Source organism: Oreochromis niloticus, linkage group LG8 (genome assembly GCF_001858045.2).
Source record: "Oreochromis niloticus isolate F11D_XX linkage group LG8, O_niloticus_UMD_NMBU, whole genome shotgun sequence".
Classification (NCBI taxonomy): Eukaryota; Metazoa; Chordata; class Actinopteri; order Cichliformes; family Cichlidae; genus Oreochromis; species Oreochromis niloticus.
Window position 1 is genome coordinate 21,917,115 of NC_031973.2, and position 19,719 is coordinate 21,936,833.

General features: G+C 42.1%; 2 protein-coding genes and 2 long non-coding RNA genes across 5 annotated transcripts in view; 1 reads left to right on the forward strand and 3 right to left on the reverse strand.

The window, feature by feature from the left end:
- Nucleotides 1-56: 56 nt before the first annotated feature.
- tomm22 (translocase of outer mitochondrial membrane 22 homolog (yeast)) lies at nt 57-2,439 on the reverse strand. Its single transcript, XM_003438705.5, has 5 exons — nt 2,304-2,439; nt 2,132-2,231; nt 1,654-1,772; nt 1,144-1,261; nt 57-971 (listed from the first exon to the last, which is right to left on the reverse strand). The coding sequence occupies exons 2-5, from the start codon at nt 2,219-2,221 to the stop codon at nt 897-899; spliced, it is 402 nt and encodes a 133-aa protein (XP_003438753.1). The 5' UTR covers nt 2,222-2,231; nt 2,304-2,439; the 3' UTR covers nt 57-896.
- Nucleotides 2,233-7,236, reverse strand: LOC112847713 (uncharacterized). Its single transcript, XM_025909964.1, has 3 exons — nt 7,231-7,236; nt 4,111-4,329; nt 2,233-3,979 (listed from the first exon to the last, which is right to left on the reverse strand). The coding sequence occupies exons 1-3, from the start codon at nt 7,234-7,236 to the stop codon at nt 3,446-3,448; spliced, it is 759 nt and encodes a 252-aa protein (XP_025765749.1). The 3' UTR covers nt 2,233-3,445.
- A 5,467-nt stretch (nt 7,237-12,703) lies between these two features.
- The window catches only part of LOC102078455 (uncharacterized), a 40,475-nt gene continuing 33,459 nt past the window's right edge, over nt 12,704-19,719 (reverse strand). Inside the window, exons 3-4 of the long non-coding RNA XR_265735.4 lie at nt 15,108-15,234; nt 12,704-12,828 (exon numbers count right to left, since the gene is read on the reverse strand). This is a non-coding gene — a long non-coding RNA (uncharacterized LOC102078455). The remainder of the gene's footprint in view (nt 12,829-15,107; nt 15,235-19,719) is intronic.
- Nucleotides 12,735-16,595, forward strand: LOC106098347 (uncharacterized). 2 transcript variants are annotated; one of them, XR_001224547.3, is made up of 4 exons: nt 12,735-12,851; nt 13,261-13,439; nt 13,573-13,690; nt 15,632-16,595. It is a non-coding gene; the product is annotated as an uncharacterized LOC106098347 (long non-coding RNA). The 2 variants fall into 2 exon arrangements; XR_003221297.1 differs by lacking the exon at nt 15,632-16,595 and adding an exon at nt 15,056-15,123.

A 19,719-nucleotide genomic window follows, 5' to 3' on the forward strand; every position in this document is an offset into this window, starting at 1 on the left:
AACACACCTCAAAATATTTGATCTTACACACAAAAACAAGGTGAAAGTAGACGCAAGGCTTTCTATTTGATTTGGTGTTTTAATTGTGGCAGTCATGTTGAACACAAAACAAAATCATGGGGTTGCTCAGTGGAGATTATAAAATACTGTCATATGAATGACAACAGAGGAAAACAAAATACATTCAGTTAAGACTGGACACGTCAGCGTCATTTAACCAGGAGGACACGATAAAACCAATAACCGTGGAAAGTTCAAAGCGAGAGGCATTACACTCTGACATACTATACACATATAGTACACTGGTGAATTGAGACAAAGACGGAACCACAGCATGTGGTCAATGTAGACACCCATCTTATAATTTAATAAAACTTGTCACATATGATCAGATATTCTAACTTCATTCTTCACATGCAAGGGGAACCAATAAGCATATGAAGATGAACTGAACTGCCAATAAGAGTACCATTCTTCTGACTACAAACACCGAGCTATACCACTGCTAACCTCCACACTTATCTTTCACTGTATCCAACTTCAACTGATATCCCATACGAAGAAATGATTTATGCTGATAGAGGTATTTAAAAAAAGAAAAAAAAAAGAACCCATAAAACAAAATAACAGAAGCTGTGCTTCTGGAAATCAGTCTCTGCATGATCTTGGGAGTAAGGAGAGACAGCGAGAGGGAAGTGTTGGACACACATCACATCCTCCTCCACAATATTGTTGGAGTGAGCTGAACGCTGCTGACATACAGCCTCTGCCTTTTTTTTTTTTCTTTAAACTTCAGGTCTTCGCTCTTCTCTCTGGTCTCTCCGTCTCTCCTTCCGAGTGACTCTGCTGCCTCTCCAGCAGCAGATCTCAGGCTCCTGTCGGCCCTTGCTGCCCCCTCACATCTTGCCAGGTGCAGGAGGCATCATGCCCGGCATCCCACCGGACATTCCAGTGTTAGGTCCCAACAGGATCTAAAGGGGGAAGAATCAATTATTCAGGGTGCACACTGACAATTCTCAGTAAATGCTTTTCAATACTTAGGTTTGTTTTTCCCCTGAACAGCAATAATTAAGTACATCATAGTTACCCCATGCATGTGCTCTATCAGCTGGCGCTCAACCTAAAGTGCCCCTGAACACTCACCTGTCTCTGCTGTTGTAGCTGCTGCTGCTCCAGCTGTAGTCTTTCCGTCTCAAACACAACAGGCAGCACCAGGATCATGAAGGAGGTAGTGCCGACCCAGAGCGCAGAGCGGGAAAAACTGAAACAGCACACCAACCTGATTAGTACCTGCAGTTTAAAATGTGTTATACTGTACCCTTTAGTTACTCTAATACTCCTTTTAGTTAGACTCTAATACGCAAAGACTGGAATAATATTAGTTCACCCCCAGACCCTGTAAGCGGTAGAAAATCCATGGATGGAGATTGCATTTTGCTATATGTAAATCTGCAGTTGTGGTTTGGTGTTTTTCCTTTCTTTATAATGTTGTAGCATTTACCCAATGCATACTTGAACCAACAGATTTAAGTTAAGAGTTGGCTTAATTGGCAGGAGCAAAGAATTTGTACCTGCTATATCCTTTACTGTGGCCTCTTGACAAACACATTCGTGCAATTACTAATGAAAAGCAACAGATAGCGAGAGACATACCTGTAGAACTTTTTAATCAACGAGACTGAGCAGTGTGCAGACACCTCTGCAGCTGTGCGCACCGTTTCAGGAAACATCTCAGTCAGGCCCCACAATCTCTCCATCAGCGTCTCATCCAGCTTAAAAGCAAACATTTGAGCCGTGCATTAGAAAATAATGAAACATCTCTAATGAGTAAGAACATACAGGAAAATTACCTAACATCTAAGTGGGAACATGAAATACATTCGTGTACAGTGAAACTGGTAACATCTAAGTGGGAACATGAAATACATTCGTGTACAGTGAAACCGGTTTTTAGCTTGCAGCATTGTTAGACAGACCATACACCTCAGGTAGGTAGCTAGCTAGTTAGCTTTGGTGTTGCCCTATTTAGGCAGGGGAACTAACACAGCAAACAAAACAGTACAACACACTGCTAAAGTCCCATTTTCATTCAATCTTTTTTTCAAAAGCCCATGAATAATAAGGTACTTACATCTTCATCTTCGTCGTCGTCAATCTCGTCCTCTGGGGGCCGTACGGACACCGAGCTCGCAGCGGGGGACAGTTCCTCGACTCCGGCCATTTTTTTCTCCCTGTTAAATCCGCGACTAAATCAGAACAACGAGAGTCACTGCGGCCAGAATAATGTTTTTCTGAGGTTTTACCTGCTGCTAAAGGTAGAGCTGGGAAGTGTGCTGACTGTCTGAGGTCACAGTAGGAAAACGTGAGATTCAGGGTCGGATGACGACAGGAGGTCAGGGGTCAATTTGTACGTGAAGAGAAACGTGGTGCGCCCCTTGCTGTATGGACTGTCTAATAGCAAGCTCGAGAGTATTACTGCCACTTGCAGGATCAGCTGCTTAGGTTAACTCTGTGAGGTCTAAGTCAAGTCTTTGGTAATCAGGGGACAATAAAAATAATTATTCTATGTGACACACATCAAAAATTAAAAAATTCCAACAATAAATATTTATTTCACTTCTCCAAAACACAGGGTTAAGGTGTTGGCTATAGGTGGGGTTATCGATCAATGATGGCAAAGACCTCATTAGGTTATCCTTGTGTTCAGGGGTTAAAGTGAGATTTGGTAACCCTAAGGTCCAATGGAGCGACTCATTTTTAAATACGGTGTGACAAATGCAGCACATATGCACATCAGACTGTGTGATCAACCTCATCCTCAGTGCGCCAGAGAGGAGGAGATGCTGCTAATGGGGATAATCCCACTTTCTACATCAAAATATTCACAATCATATTTTGGGAGTTTAAAAAACACTGCATTGTTGCCTTAATGAGCAATGCTGTGATAAGCAATTCTTCTGTGTGTTCTAAATACTTGTGTCATGGTACTGGGTCTGTGACCCAGTGTTTTGTGTTTTCAGATGAAGTTATATTCTTTGATTTGTTGTTTTTCATGGTTTTGGTTTTCTTTTATTGTTTTCTGCTTGTGTTATATTTATAATTCCTATTCTTTAATTTTCTGTCACTGTGCTTTCCCTGTGTTCCATGGTTAGTTACTCTTGTCTCCATGTTTCTGGTTCCCTAGTCAGTCATGTCACTGTGTCAAGTCTGCATCTTTGTGTATGTCTCGTTTCCTGTTTTACTTTGACAGTCTCGTGTTCCATGCTTTCAGTTTTCTTTCCTCCCTGTCTCGTTTTATCAGATTAGTCCCAACTGTGTTTCCTTCCTGTTTCCCATCCCCTTTTTTACTCCCTTGTGTATTTAAGCCCTGTGTTTTCCTCTGTCTGTTGTTGCGTTGTTACCTTATGGAATGTTTTTATAACTCAATAAAGCTGCCTTTTTGTGTTCATCCCTCCGTGTCTGTGAGTCCTGCATTTGGTCCTTCATCCTGTAGCTGCCGCAGCCACACATGATAGAACGACGCAGCCATGACACGAACCCAGCAAACAGCGTTAGATAGGGACCTCCTCCGCACCGCGCAACCGCCTGCAGGAACGAGCTGCGGGAACCACCAGCGGAACCGCCTGCTCCTGCCATGCTGCCACCTGCTCAACCACACCACCGTCTGTGGAACCGCCTGCTCAACTGCCTGCTCAACCGCTTGCAGCTGCCGTGGCGCCACCCACTCTACCACCTGTGGCTGCCGCGCCACTGCTTGCCCAACCACGCTGCTGCCTGCTGGAACCGCATTTGTAATGGCCTGCTCAACCACCTGCAGATGCTGCACCACCACCTGCTCAAATGCCTGCGGCTGCAGCACCACTGCTTGCCCGACCGTGACGCCGCCGGCAGGAACTGCCTGTGGAACCGTCTGTGCAACCGCCTGCTGAACTGCCTGCGGCTGCCGCAACGCCACCTGCTCAACCACCTGCTCAACCACCTGCGGCTGCCGCGAAAACCTCCTGCTTAACCGCTCTCAGTTGACGTGTCGCCACCTGCTCAGCCACCTGCCCTGCTGCACCGCCACCTCCTCAACCGCACCGCCACCTGTGGAACTGCCTGCTCAACCACCTGCGGCTGCCGCACCACTGCTTGCTCAACTGTGCCATGAGCTGGAAAGAGCTGTGCAACCGCCTGCGGAACTGTCTGCTCCTGCCATGCTGCCACCTGCTCAACCGCACCACTGTCTGTGGACCTGCTCAACCACCTGCAGCTGCCGCGCCACCACCTGCTCAACTGCCTGAAGGTGCCGCACCACTGCCTGCCCAACCGTGCCGCTGCCAGCAGGAACTTTTAACTTTAACTTTTATTAATATAATAAAAGTTATTAACTTTCATAGCACGCCTCTACGATGAAAAACAATGGCGGACACCAGTTGGATTCTATAATGCTTTTATTCGTGTTTCTAGGTCACAAAACAAACTTTTAAGATATTTTCAGGCGAGAATGTAGGTGTGTAAACTTCAAATATCTGCTCATTTTATCAAGACATCCCATATTAGCAACAGGTCTCTTACGTGTTGCTGCTAGCCGGCTAGCACCGCTAGCGACCCTTCGTTAAAAAGCACCCGGGCTTGGCTTACAGTGAGGCGGCTGACACTCGTTTCACCACCCAATCGCTCGCCAAGAGTCTGTGTCTCAGCTGGACTTATTTTTCATTTATATGGGCCGATGATGCTGGTCGATGTGGAAAAAATAACAGTTGTTTGGTGGTGGCTAACGCGGAGCTACAACAGAGGGCAGCTATCCACCGGTGTATGACAGAAAGGACATGCAGGGAAAGAGACATACGAGGCGGCGAGGCAGCCGCCGATCGACCGGTGGTGGCTAACGCGGAGCTCAAACAGAGTAGAAGCGGCAGCCGGTCGGAGCGTCAGGTTAACTGAATTTCAGGTAAGAAGTTATGAACTGCACTCTATTTGGGTCAGATATAAACCGAGTTTAGGTGTAGTTTGTTTTCGTTGTGCTGACTTTTTACAATCAGTTACAATAACTCGTACTCGTACTGGAGCTTTTTAATCTAAACTTCTCTTTCAAACTATCTCTTCTTAGACAAGTAAACCAATCTCGATGAAACGTTGCATAAACATCACTGAGGTACCAAGTACTGAGTGCCAACATCTATATGGTTTATACAACTATTGCACAGAAATCCCATAATTTGTATTTATTTATACATTTGAAAGTTCAAGTGAGCACTGAATATAATGTGATAGTATAATTCAATTCAGTCCAATTAAAGATACTTAAATTGTAAAGATCCTACAGTTACACAGAGAAAACCACCACAATCAGATAAACTCCTACAGGCAAACACTGGGCAAAAGTTGGAAGGAAAAATTTCACTTTAACAGAGAGAAACCTCAAACAGAACCAAATTCAGGGAAAGACAGACATCTCCTATGAGGGTGAGGGGAGGGAGAGAGGACAAAAGACATGCTGTGGAAGAGAGAATTTAGTAATAACTGGTTAAAAGCAAAGCGGTATGTAAACACACATCCATGCAGTGGAACTGTCATTAACACAGAAAAGCCCATTAATAGATTAGATTTTTCCATCGCATTTTTAAGTCAATATTCTCATTTCAGAATAAACTTTGTCAAAAGTAAATTCAAAACTAAAGCAAGAGGAGGATTCTCACTCTTGGTCTGAGACATTCGGGGCTCCACTGCATGTCAGAAAAGATGTTATACCTTTTCCTTTCAGCACACTGATCTGACAAGTTCAGCTGATGTTTCATCACAAAGAGTTTTTCTACAATAAAAACTTCCAGGAAGTATCAGATCAGTATTTAAAATCAGCTTAACATCATGGAAGCAGTAAAGCAGAGGGAATGAGAATGAATGGCACAGGACAAGAGAGGACATGCTTCATCTGTAAACTATTATGGCCAACAAGGCAGCTTAACATAACACTGCTTTTCACATGAAGCGAAAGGCTTTCCCAGAAGGTCAAGCTTCATTCATTACTGAATCGTTAAATACTACACATATCAGAATCAGAATACTTTATTAATCCCTAAGGGGATGATGTGGGTTACTGTTGCTCCAAGACAGTAACAGACTAAACTATTTCAACAATACAATATATTACAGATTTTACACATTTAAGAAATAGCACTAATACATACATACAAATCACTCAATAACAAATATCAAGAATTAACAGAGGTGATTATAAATAAATATCAAGAAACACTGACTTGTTGCACTGACTTTGACATACATCACTTAAAAGAACACACAAACCATTATTTTTTAAATTTGGACATTTTTATTTCAAATTAAAGTTTATTTATAAGGCAATAAATCACAACAGTCATCCCAAATCTCTGTGTACTGTAAGGGAAGGACCCTGCAGTATTTGAGAGATAAACCCAAAAAGGGTTTAGCAATCCCCTATGAGCAAGCACTTTGGCGACGGTGGGAAGGAAAAACTCCCTTTTAATAGGAAGAAACCTCCGACAGAACCAGGCTCAGGGAGGGGCAGCCATCTGTCGCGGCTGGTTGGGTTGATGTACGTTTTGAACTGTTGTGTGTATTGCCTGATCAAGATGGTAAGAGTCTAATGAATATTGTTATACTCCAGTCAAGATTTTATAGCTAATTGAAAACAGTTTTAACCAAATCAAGATTGTTTTTATGCCTCTTTAAGGACACGGTCAATATTTTCCTCATCTTGCTATTTTAAGGAATCAGTCTGTCTGACAGATCCCTGTACTGTCAGTCTCACTGGTGCTTTCTTCTCTAAGATTTGACTGAGATTCATGAATTTCAGTCCAAATCGAGAAAAGTGTCATCTTCTGAACCTCTGTAACATTGCTCACAGAATTCATCAGATGGCGTATCCACATGTGCAGAACAAGTATTGTTGAGTAAATCCGTTCTGGCAAAAAAAACCATGCGCTGTTCAGCTGTGTTCTGCTGAGTTTCACTTGGGCACTCTGAGCCTGAAGTTTTCATATGGACCCAGCTCAAATCTTGTGAAACTATTTCTTTGAGTCTAGACAGACAGTTTCGACAAAATCTGAAGCAAACGAAACAAATTCCGGTGAAGAAAAAGATGAGAACTATAAGTTCTGCTTCTGTTGGGGCTATCTCAAAGGCAACTTGGATACAACAATGTAAAACTTCTGTAGGCAAAGGGAATAAATTTCGAAGCATTCCTCTGATTTTCGAAAGGCCATCTACCGCCATGTTGAGAAAAGTTGTCACGGTTGCTTTAGTGAAGTTAATTATGGGCCTCGTGATAAGAACAGCAGCTCTGGGTATGCAAACAAGAGCTTTTGGAACTATGGATAGACGAGATCCGTCTGAACCTCTGTGAAACTGCTCACAGGATTCATCACATGGTGTATCCACATGTGTAGAACAAGTATTGTTGAGTAAATTATTTCTGCTGATGACAGACGTGTACTGTTCAGCTGTGTTCTGCTGAGTTTCACTCGGGCACTCCAAGCCTGTCGTGTAATTCAGTGACCTTCGATCTGTGAACCTGTTGGCTACAAAATCTGTCTCAGTATTAGGTGAACAAGACTGTACCTGAGGTTGTCCCAGACCAGATCTCACGAGCTGTCGAGCCTTTTTAAAAGCCCAAGGAATCACATGATGAGTCAAAAGCAAGAGAGGCATCCTTGCTATAAAGGTAGTTCAGTGGAGGTTACAGAAACTGTCTAGTACGATCCTTCGTTTAAGTTTGTCCGACGTATTGTCAAGATGCTGCGTGTAAGGGAGAAAACTTCTATTTATGGGAAACAGATCAAAGCAACCGACAGATCAAAAAAAAAAAGATCAAAGCAACAACCATGACGTCAAGGTGATATCACAGTTCAGATTTAGCTTCTGTGTTACGGTAACATTCTTGCAACCATGGCAACAGTCTTCAGTTTGTCCCATTGACTGTAGAAAACATGGACGACGCGACAGCACCCCAAAAATGAAGCCAAAACGTCTCTATCGCCCCCTGGTGTCTGGCTGCAGTATAGGTCATAAACCCCGCCTCCTCCATGTTAGCGGATGGGACTGGGGTCAGACTAAAATAAATTTATTCTCCTCAGATAATTTTTTTTCCCAAAGATTCTTTCTTTTGTTATCAATAGTTCTCATCACGCTGATTGATGTCCAAGGGGTCTCCTTTCCCATAAGTTTGATTCTAATTCCTACCGCGGTGATGTTAAATTGGGGTGAAACGTCATCATAGCAGCTTTGAGTGGCAGCTGCAGTCACGGAGAAACTTGCGTATCTCTGTTCGGGAATAGCAGATCGAGCGTATGCTCTGAGAGGAGGGCCAGCGTGTACATTACGAAAACACGACCGAGTGTTTTAACCTGACAGCCTGAGGTGTTCTTCAGTAAACTGGACTACCCGACTGAAGGACCCGAGGCCCCGCTGCACTTTTTCGGTAAGTTAAACGTGTTTGTAAGCTACTCCGTAACTACCATCCTTAGCTAGGTCCTGAGACCTAGCTAGCTAAAATGAGCACTCGGCTGTCAGGGTTCGTTTAGCTAATCTGTGAAGGTGAATGAATTTACCCTGACTAAAGAAATCAAGAGAAACGCCCCGGGCTGCTCAGTCACTAATTACTGTTACTGTACTTTTATTACAAGTATTATACTTCAAAAAACAACAGGCTGCACCCTGCCTCGGCTCCTGTGCAGAGGTGAATATTAAATATGTGCAAACAGCAGCATGTTTTCAGTCTCTTGCCACATCTGTAAAGACGGTAACATTTTTTTAAAAGCTTGTACTTCAGTAACTTCTCATTAATCAGGAACTATGGATTAAAGTACTGTAGAGTACTGTAATACTGAAAAAAATGTCAGAGAAGAACTTCAGATCCTGAGTGAGGACAGAAGAATCATCTTCATTTCAATTTTGAGGGATAAAATTTATATTTGAGTTTGATGGTTCTGTTGTCTTTGTGATTACAGGAGCTGCCCTCAGATTCAGACCTCAGCACCACCCAGTGACAGCAGACAGATCATCCAACATGCTCACATGTTAAGTGCAAAATGAACTGATGAAAACAGTACAAAGGTTAAAGTACCACATGTGCTGTCAGTGAAAGCTGCAGCTGTTTTATTGATAAAGTTAAAGACAAAAAACCAAAAGGATTAATCACTCATGTAACGGTGTCACTATATATCAGCATTAACAGGACCTCAGTTTGGTGTTTCACAAAGCTGCTGATCTCAGACCTGCACAGCTTCCGTTTTAAACACTTGATGTACTCAGCTGCATGAAGAGCATATGAGATTTTCTCTGACACAATTGAATAAAACACGATGAATGTCAAAGGTCGTCACTTGTATGTTGAACTACAAACTTGTCATCTGGAATTCTTTCACAGTTTTTTGCAGATAGTGTTATTTACCATAAAGTGATGCAGAGTTATTCATACCAGAGTAACCAGAGAGGATCATATATTTTTAAATATATAACTTTCTACAGGACTGAATATATTATGTTCATGTAAAAGTCCAGAACCTCTGGGGAGTATCCGAGTATTTATAACATTACACAAACCAAAGGTCTCCATCACAGTGTTCATGAAATGCTGGGTTTATCCATCTCCTGGGGCGGGCCTACAGAGGAGTGCTGAAGATTTCCCTGTGAGGGAGCTGCTGGTGAAGATCATGAGTCCTGCTTGATCAATGCGATGAGCTTCAGTGTTCCTGTTGTTTCTTAAATGATGCCTCTTTCAGCGGGTCAACAGAACTTCTGGCACAGGACAGCTGTGATGAAAGAAAGGGATGAAGTTTCTCCAAACCTCTGGACCCAGGAAACCCAGCTTGGTCCTGATGGTCTCCCTCACTAGTTTCTCTCCAGGGTGAATGTAGCTGTTGATATAATATGGACTCTATTATTAAATGAAAAGAACAAATCGCACTACACTAATGAAACCTCGTGCTGCTGTTTTTAAAGTCTCCATGTTACCAGGCTGTAGAGAGCTCTGAAGATTTAAACGGTTTTAGATCCATTACACTCACAGCCTTATGTTAAAATCTCAAAGGACAGCATTATATTTTTGATATTAACAGTAACTCTGGGCCTCTGTAGAGTGTGCAGCTGATCTCATCGCTGTCTAAAAATGGATTAAAAAAACATAAGAAGTGCTGTATCCTTCAATAACACAGACTATTAGAGTAACAGGTGTGTAGCATCGCTAACTAGCTAGCAACAAGCCTCCAACACAGTGCGTATGCTCAGTGGCGGTCCTAGCCTGTTTGGCGCCCCGGGCGAACACTCCCTCAGCCTCCACAAGCGGGGTATTTTGGCTTCACTTTTGCACAATGGTAGGAGGTGGAGTCGCATCGTCCATGTTTTCTACAGTCAATGCGGAGTTTCTATACAGCTGTGTGCGCGCTAAGTTACTGATGTTGACCTTTATGACAGGCTCCCCTGTCATTCTCTCGCCTGTTGAAACTTCAGTCATGAAACTGATCAATGATCGGCTTTTCTCTCTTGTTTTCTCAACAGCAGCACGTTTAAGCTTGATCAGCTGTTGTTAGAATTCATTTGATTTTAATTTCTAGTATCAGCTGACGTTTGCTGGAGCCACAGCTGAAAAAAGGGCTGGTCCAAACCAGGAGATGTCGTTACTGAATCATCAGAGCTGAACTGGTGATGGAGAAACAGGTTTACACTTTAGGTGACATGAATGAGTTGAAGGGAAGTTATGAACTGTTTCTGAGAGACAAATAAACACCAAGCTCCTTTTTTGTGTAGCTGACAGCTGGTAACTGTGCAGGGGCGGATCTAGCAAAGCTTTTGCCAGGGGGCCAGGTAGGGCATTAACAGGGAAAGGGGGACACAAAGATATACATTTCTTTCTTACTCTCATATAAAATATTTAGCTTTTATTAAATAGTTATCTGAATCTTACAACCAAAGTTTGTAAGATACACAAGATTGGCTGTAGACCATTGTTAATCATTGTTAATCATTCAGAACACTGTAAAAATAGCAAGAAACAAAAAGTGAATGCAAAAGTGCATAAATATTTATTTTACGTGTTTGATGTGTGTGGCGGGGCGTGGTCTGCAGTGCCGCTGCAGGGGAGGTGGACCCACCTGAGCGGCATCTGCAATCACGCCTCTCGGGAGTAAAGTCTGTGTTCTCTTGGCTGTTTTTTGGCTGTGTGTTGGGCTGTGAGTTGAAAAGCTACAGCTGGCTGTGTGGGTACACCAACCATGTGTGAAAAGTGGTCCATAACGTAATGCTTCAAAGCGTGTTCATGCAAACATTGTCGGGTCTGCCGTGGTACAATGGGACTTCTGCTCATGAACCTCTGTGCACAGCGTCTGCAAATCGGGGCTGTACGAAGTCACCTCATCTTTACCCCAAACTGTAAGCTGTCATCTGTGAGGCGCGAGCGGTGTTTGTATTTACCATAGTTCGTGGTGGAGAATGGCTGCTCTGCTGAGTTTTGCTCTCTGTAGCCGTATGAATGGCAAACTACACTGATTAGCAGCGGCATAGGCACACTTAAAATTTCTTCCGAAATTTTCGCTTTCTAGTTTTACTTGTGATTTCAACTGTTTGATTCTAAATAAATGTGTGTGATGGCCCTCAGGCCGCTATATCCACTTCCAGGATTGTTGGATTAGGGGAGTGGCTCAGTTGGAACAATGTTAGTTACTTTGGTTAATTGCTCAAATGTTTCTTGCTTTTCAAGGTCGTTTGGGTTTGTTTGAATTTTGTTAGCTTTGCACATCACAGAAACACCCATACACAGACTGCACACATTAACAATCAACTGATGACACAAAACACTTTTTAATAAATGTACTTTTTATAGTACACATACTGTATATAGTCATGTGTCATGTCCATAATATGCCCTTCCTGTTGAGCCGGGGGTGTGACATGGTTGATTGTCCTAGGATGATACATTTAATGACACTCACACATAACTGAAGGCACAGACTCGACTTAATCATCTCTCAGTCTTCATATTTTCAAGCTGGTGGTGCCTGATAAAATTCTTGATAATTTTTTTTAGACAACTATCCATGCACAGGTCAGTGAATTACATTTTTAGGTATGAAAGAAATTTTCTAACATACCAAAAATATGTGTTAATATAAAAAAACCTTCATGTGTCAGCAGCTAATGAACTTCTGTCCTCTGAGGCGTGCAGTGAGTGTAGCCATCAGACTCTCTGCTAATAGTCAGCAATCGTCCTCCATTAGGTTTTCCCAGCCTGACATAACAAATATTTTCATGCTTCTTCCATCAGGATGTCAACCACAGCACAGCACTGAGACGTTGCTAGGTAAAGTTACAGACATTTACATAAATACAGAGAGCTTTTATACAAATACTGGTAGATGAAGTCTCTGGCCGTAGTTTTACAGCAGAGTATGAGAGTCGACTCAAAAGCAGATTCAGACGGCAGCACTGTACTTGATCGAAATAACAAAGCTTTATTTACAAAACACGAGGATTGCACTTGAAGCTCTGAACATAAAGCGTGAGCTACAGGGGGTTCGAAGATGGGGTCATGGTCCTAGGCACGATAGTCAGAGTCACTGCAGGAGAGGAAGAGAGATATCTGAGGTGCACTGGCGAGATCATGGGGAATTTGGACAGGTAATTCTACTAGTGAGTATTCAGGTGGTGGGAGCGGTAGCAGAGAGTCCAGGTGGAGCGCTCCAGAGATTCCGAATAGTGAAGACATTAGGGCAGGCAGGCGGAGTATGAGTCGCGGCTGAGATTAAACAGAGAAGACCAGCGTCCGATGACGTGAGTATTGCAGAGTGGGTGAGTCGAGGATCCGAGGAATGACTAGAGCACAAAGAAACCACAAGGTAAGTAAAACAAGCACAGATGGTAATATATACTTTTATACAATTCAAGCTGCAGCATTTACCCCAAGTACAATCCACATTATTAATTCAAAGCTTCTTTGCCATCTTTTGAATCTGGTATCATTTAGTTTTCAGTAGCTCCAAGTAATTATCTGCATTGTATTTAAATAATGAACTCAGCTGGGGCCCATGTACTGACATGGGGTGCATCTTATAACCTCTCGCCACCACTAGTTCCATCCTAGTTTTGCATATGACAGTGTTTTCAATTAAAATAAGCTAGTATTGATGCTTTGAGCAAGTCTAGCTACAATTAACTTTAAATATGAATTCTAAAAGTGAATGTATAGCATAAGGATCCAGTTCAGCTCAGACAACATACCCCCTGCTTTTATCTTGTTGTCAATAGCAACCAATGCCCCGGTCGATGACGACACCGATGATTGCTGTCACAGGAGATTTTGATCTTAAAACACTCCAAGATTTCTTACAGTGTGGGAATGATGACAAGCAAGAGGACCAAGTGTGTCAGTTAACTTACCCAAAGGGGCATGACTTCCAATAACTTCAGTCTTATTTTCGTTTAAGGTATGAAAATTCTGTGTTAACCAGTCTTTAACATCATGTAGACAGTTAGACAGAGACATTTAGTTTCAAATTTGGATGTCATCAGCATTTCACTGCAAGGGAATGTTGTATTTCCTGAAAACTGATCCCAAAGGCAGCATGTTTCGAAAGAACAGAGTGGAACCCAAAACAGACCCATGTGTTACACCACAACAAAAAGGGGCAGGAGAAGAGGAGTTTTCCCCAGCAACAGAAAAAGACCTCTCTCACAGGTATGATTTAAACCATGATAAAACGGTGCCTTTAAGACCAACAACGTGTTCGAATCTCGATAAAAGAATGTTATGATCAACTGTGTCAAAGGCGGCAGTCAAATCTAAAAGGACTAAAATAGCAGAACAACCTGAGTCAACAGATAAAACAAGATTATTTGCTTTTTTAGTTGCTTTTTAATAATTGGTGGCACAACAGCGTGTTTGAAAAGAGCTGTTACATAACCTGATCACAAGGAAGCATTTAATAAAACTAAAATACTGAGCCAATAACGTGAAAAGCTTCCTTGAAAAGTCGAGAAGGGAGGATATCCCGAGGGGAATTAGAGGGTCTTAAGTGATCGATTACTGCCTTTAAGGCTCAAACTGCTGAAAAACAGCATTTAGAAGACGAATCTAGGTCTAGCACTGCCTGTGAATGTGGAGACCTTAAAGCTGAGATTTTTTCACCAAAGTATTTCAGAAAGTTTGCACGAAGTGCAGAGGAAGCCTGCTTAGGAACAGTGGCACAGGGGTTAATCACTGAATAAAAAACTATTAAGAACTCAGGGCTTGTCATTGTTGCTAGAAATTACTCTAAACAGAAAAGCAGATTCTGCGGCTTTAACAGTCATCTGATATTTTGATAAACAGTCATGTAGGATTCGTAAAGACACCTGGAGTTTGGACTTCTTCCACTTTGTCTCTGCACATTGACATTTGCGTCTGAGAGCGCGGGTGGTTTCATTCAGATAAGGTTGATATGAAGACTTAATATGTTTAGTCCTGAGTGGAGCAACAGAGTCCAGGATAGCAGAGCATGTTGAGTTAAAAAGATCAGCGAGCTCTTCAATGGGTCGTTCCTCTTAAGTTAACTCTTAAAACATCCAGCGGATGTATTTTCATATATAAAGCGAAAATGGCATCGTTAGTTGTCAGTATTTGTTACTGTGCATTTATTTATGTAAGCAGCATGTGTGTGTTAAAGTGAGCTATGGAACGATTTCCAGCTCTTTCCAGTGGGATCTCGATGTGCAGCATTCCCAGGCTGGAGAAAGAGGCAGTCAAATATCTTTTGTTTGTCTCATTCCTGCTATTTTGTGTATTGAATGTGAGGAGGCCATTAATGCTGATAAAGAGTCAATTGATGAGTTTAAACTCAGTCACTCCTGAAAGTCTTATTCTGACTTCTTTTTGGATGTTTAAAAGTGTTAGTTAATAGTGACACGGTTTCCCATATTTTATCTAAGGAGAAAGTAAAACTTGACTGCCTGGGTGATCTCAGGCAGTCATGATCTCTGTGGCTGGCTCCACGGTCCACTCTGCTGTCACAGTGCATTAGTGAAAAAGGTTAACTACAGACTCCATCACTGTGTCTCCCTGCAGCATCATGGCTAAAGGAACAAAAGCCAACAGAGACTAAAAGTAAGAAAATCACCTGGAAAACAGCCCAGAACAGCGTGGAGCTGACACTGGAAGGTAAACGGTGACTGAGCCCCAGTTTGATGGGGATTGCAGCTGTTCCAAAGTGCATCCAGAAGCTCTTTGACATGGACGGAGTGGACCTGAGTGGGAACATGATCAGGAAAATTAATCAGAATGTCTGTTTTGGATTTGCACGACAACCACATGAGCATGACAGATAACCCTTAATGTTTACCTGCAGTTAAAGAGTTAAAAGCCAGTGAATCAATCACTTACTGTACAGCCACAATACTTAGGTGCCTCGTGGAAAGGGTAGTTTCTAAAGTGGGTGTAAAATTGTAACTCAGATGAAAAAATGTATATGCAAAATACAATTAAAATACAACTAAATACACTTTCTAAGAAGATACCCACCGAGAAAAAACGTTTAAGACAGAGAGAGAAAGTTTCTGTGCAAAGCTGAGAGGAAGAAGCTGATAAATACCACACTGTGTTCCTAAATCTAGACTCCCATTCATTTTCTTTGTGTTTGTACAGTTTCTAGGGCCTAGAGGGCAGCAGAGACCACACTAATACTGACAACCTCATTCTCAAATACCACTTTTCTTTCCACGAACTCCCCATTGATGTTGATGGGCTGCAGCACAAACGTCCTCCTTCTGAAGTCAACTACCAGCTCTTTTGTCTTGGTGGTCCAAGTTGTTGTCTGCACACAAATCCAACAGCTTCTGAACCTCAGCTCTGTATGCTGTCTCATGGCCCCCAGAGATGACCCCCACCACGGTGGTATCATCTGCGAACTTTGTCTGGGGCGGTACTGACACAGTTATGAGTGTGTAGAGTGTACATTAGGGGACTTAGTACACAGCCTCTAACCTCTAACTCTCTGTACACGGTCCAAGAGAAAGACTCTGATCCAGCAGCAGGTGGTAAAAGGAAGTCCGAAATCCGGTAGTTTTACTGTTAGTCTGTCCAGGAACTCCTCAGAATTATACTGTTTCCATTCCTGCTCATCTTGTACACGTCAGACTTTCAGTACAACATCTACAGAAATAATTAAACAATTCTGCAGTGGCTGGATGTGTTAGTGATGGGCAGGTGGAGGAGTTCGTAACACCTGTGGATGATTTTCTGAAGTCGTCAGGAGGAATCATTTGCTTCTGAATGTGAATAAGATAGATGGCAACCAACTTCAGAAGGAAGAGGATGGCTACATGGTCCGTGTCTGTGACAGGATGTGGTGGAGACTGAACTGGGAGACCAACACGGGGGCTGTAAACAAGAAGGAGGTGACCAGCTCCGTTGCCACAGGATAATACAGGAATTATTTCAAACTATATGTGTGATACCATATGTCACTGTTATCTGGCACAGTCTGATGATAATAATAATGTATGTTACATATTATTTTATGAGTTATTTTTATCATTATTGTTTTTACTGTTTTAATTACTGTTATGACTACTCTTCGTACGTTCTTTCTTCAACTGCTGCAACAAAATAATTTTCCAAATATGGCATCGATAACTTATTTCTCATCTCATCTTCACATCACAACTGCTTTGCCAAGAGGATGACATCTTTAGCTTCAGTCCTCAGTTTACTTCCCTCTATCCCACAACCAACTTAAAAGCAATTCATTCTGTTTTCACTCTGTTCTCATTTGCCTCACTATGTCCAGTCGATACCATCTGAAAACGGGGAATATCCTCGAAGGCTCATGTCATTCAGTTTCTACTACAAGCCAAAGACTGCTGAGTAGACTGGATTAAGATCTCCGTACACACAGGCTCATTAAGATGCCTTCTCTCTGGTATTGACTCAGCATGCTAGTATACAGTGGAATGATCTTTATTTAACTGCCTCCACCAGCTAGCTGGAGACTGGTCAAAGTTGAAATGTCCTGTGCTCTTCAGGCGATCTTCCTGGACACACGGACACTGTCAGTGCTATTGAAAATCCATTCACATCCATCTACAGATGTCCCATCGTTCCGTTTTTGCCTGCTTTTCCCCTCATCTATTTCAGCTGTCTCCCAACCCCCACTCTCCGTCAATCAACCAAACACACATGCAGCTTAATGAAAGAAACACAACTGCTGAGAAGGCAAAGCAATGTGGCCACAAATAGAATCTAATTAATTTGGATTGCACTGCGCTTCTCCTTTATTTGCTGAGACAGAGAGCACTCGTAGCATTGTTTTCTACAAGTAACTGGCAAACAAAGCTGGACTGTCCCGTTTCTCTAGTTAGATTCAATAGTACTGGAAGATACAATAGTATGTGGCTGCATATATACACATCCACAAAACACAACTGCATGTCTTTGGACACCAGTAGGAAACCAGCCAAGACCATTGGCTGAATCACTATGCTCATCATCTGGCTGCTAACTATGACCAGGGTTAGAGCACGCAGCACAATGGAGGTTTGAACAAAGCTTCTTTGGTTCACTCGCTCACTACTTCAATATACCTTCAAAACTTCAATCACAGTACTGCGTAATAACATGACAGGTCATAAATACTTTGCTGTTGATTTCAAATGAATGAAATGTGTCGTTGGGATTGTTAGCAGCATGGATGCTCCTTTTTCCAATGCTTTCAAGAGAAAATGAAAACTATTTGTTGTTTAGCTCATTAGTTAAAACCAACTTACATTAAAATGTAAGTTAGATGTCAGGTGTTGTAGCTACATGGGCAGGCACTGTGTTGTAGAGTAAGACTGGTGTTCTGCAGATCTCAAGCTAATGACTAGCTAGTCTCTGCACTAGCTTTAGCACTCACTAGTTAAACAAAGTGTGTACAAGATAAATAGGATTTTGGCAGGAAAGCTAATGTTTGTTTAAGCAGATTTACTTAAACTTGAATGAAATAAACAATCTAGTTAAACAATCATTATGGGATAGCTTTCAATCATGGTGAGTTTGTTTATTACTCAAAAGAACATGGGTGGATTTACACAACATTTTTAACTAAGGCAGATCTTGGCCTAACTTAGAAGTAATTCGTTATTTAGAGTTGTTCTGGATTTGGATCTGGGTCTAAAATTCATTACCATCGCACACCAAGTTCTTCATCATATCGTCACAAATATGTATCAAATTAAAATAATTTTTTAAAACCACTAATCTACCACACTCTAGCCTTATCCTCGACTCGGTTTGTGCAGCTTGTTGCATTCTTCAGGCTGCTGCCCAGCTCAGTGTGGACTCTTCTGCTTGTGACAGAATGATTACGATGATGATGATTTTACTCCTTTATGCATCTACACCGGGACACCCTTTCCACTCTCTAACTCTTGCACCTAGACTTCCTCAGGGAAACAGACTTTCTTTCAGAAGACACCGTGACACCATGTCACAGCATGGAAAGTAATGGCAGAATTCATAATGGCTCACTTCCATTAAGTGTCTCAGAAAGCCACGACAGTGAAACAGCATGAACAAAAGCAGGACAACCCCCCGAGGGGAATGGAGCCATTATTAATACTCCTGTGCTACAGTGACAAGTCATAATGTCTGCCATGAAAAAGGTTTATTGGCTGTCATGGAGAGATTGTCAGCTGATTCAGTTCATCTGGCACATGTGCTTACTGTCTCTGACTACCAACCACCTTTAAGATTTGTACCTCCAGCAAGTGATCTGCTTATATTGCTTATTGCTTATGTGTCATATATATTTATTTATTTATCACCAGTATTTGAAGTGTTATCATTTTTATTTATGCAGTCAAAAATACACTAGTTTTGCATATATTGCAGCATTATCTCAGCAGATGTGTGGAAAATGTTTTCTCTCCAGTGGAGCAGTACCTCTGCAGCTGTAATATAAATTAAGCTTGTTTTAAATAAAGCTCTGGCTCTCTCCACGTCACATTTAGGTAAACATGTTTCTTTATATAGAGAAATGGGGGCATGGAGGTATGTAGATTACAGGTAGCGAGCACAAGCCTGCTGATTTAGACTGCATGATTTAGCTTCCTGTTTAGTTAGTGGAGTCCTAAATGCACATATGCATCAACTCTAACGTAGGAAAAGGACAGAGTAAGAAAATTCAGATAAAGAGAGGGGCAGTCAGACAAATGTCATCCATATTGCATACACCACAGTCTGCTCTCCTGTCTGCTCCTCTCACAGTCATTAGTGGATGAAGTCATAGTCCTGTGCTAATTGTCAGTGACAGAGGAGTAAGGGAGGGTAATGGGGGCAGAGTGGGGTTAGAGAGAGATAAAGACAGTGGAACAGATGGATAAACCTCAAAGGAAAACACCTGTGTGTTGTGTTGGTCTTGGATGCAAATTTACTTTCCTTTCTCCCAATTAAACACATTCGATTTATTATTTGGGGAAATTTAAGAACACTTGTACCAGTGCGATCCACATCATGCTCTGCATACAAGCCAAAGTGCAATTAAACTGCATAGACACCTGCACTAGGATTGTGGGGACAGGTTCCAACTGCTTTTCTGAATTTTGATCTAATTGCTTCAACAATTCTTATGTTTTTTTAATGCTTTGAAATAGAGCTTTAACCAATAAATGAAGAAACTAATACATTTGCTGCAGGCAATGGGAATGGAGGCCATTTCCCCTTTAGAGACTTTCTGATAACCTGTGTGGGTGTGG

Coding starts and splice junctions, on each gene's coding strand:
- LOC112847713 (XM_025909964.1), bottom strand. Junction 3,980..4,110: donor CAGTGGTGCGGCAGCCGCAG/GTGGTTGAGCAG, acceptor CGGCAGCCGCAG/GTGGTTGAGCAGGTGGTTGA.
- tomm22 (XM_003438705.5), bottom strand. CDS start 2,221: ATGGCCGGAGTCGAGGAACTGTCCCCCGCTGCGAGCTCGGTGTCCGTA. Junction 1,773..2,131: donor ACGACGACGAAGATGAAGAT/GTAAGTACCTTA, acceptor TTTGCTTTTAAG/CTGGATGAGACGCTGATGGA. Junction 972..1,143: donor AGCTACAACAGCAGAGACAG/GTGAGTGTTCAG, acceptor TTCCCCCTTTAG/ATCCTGTTGGGACCTAACAC.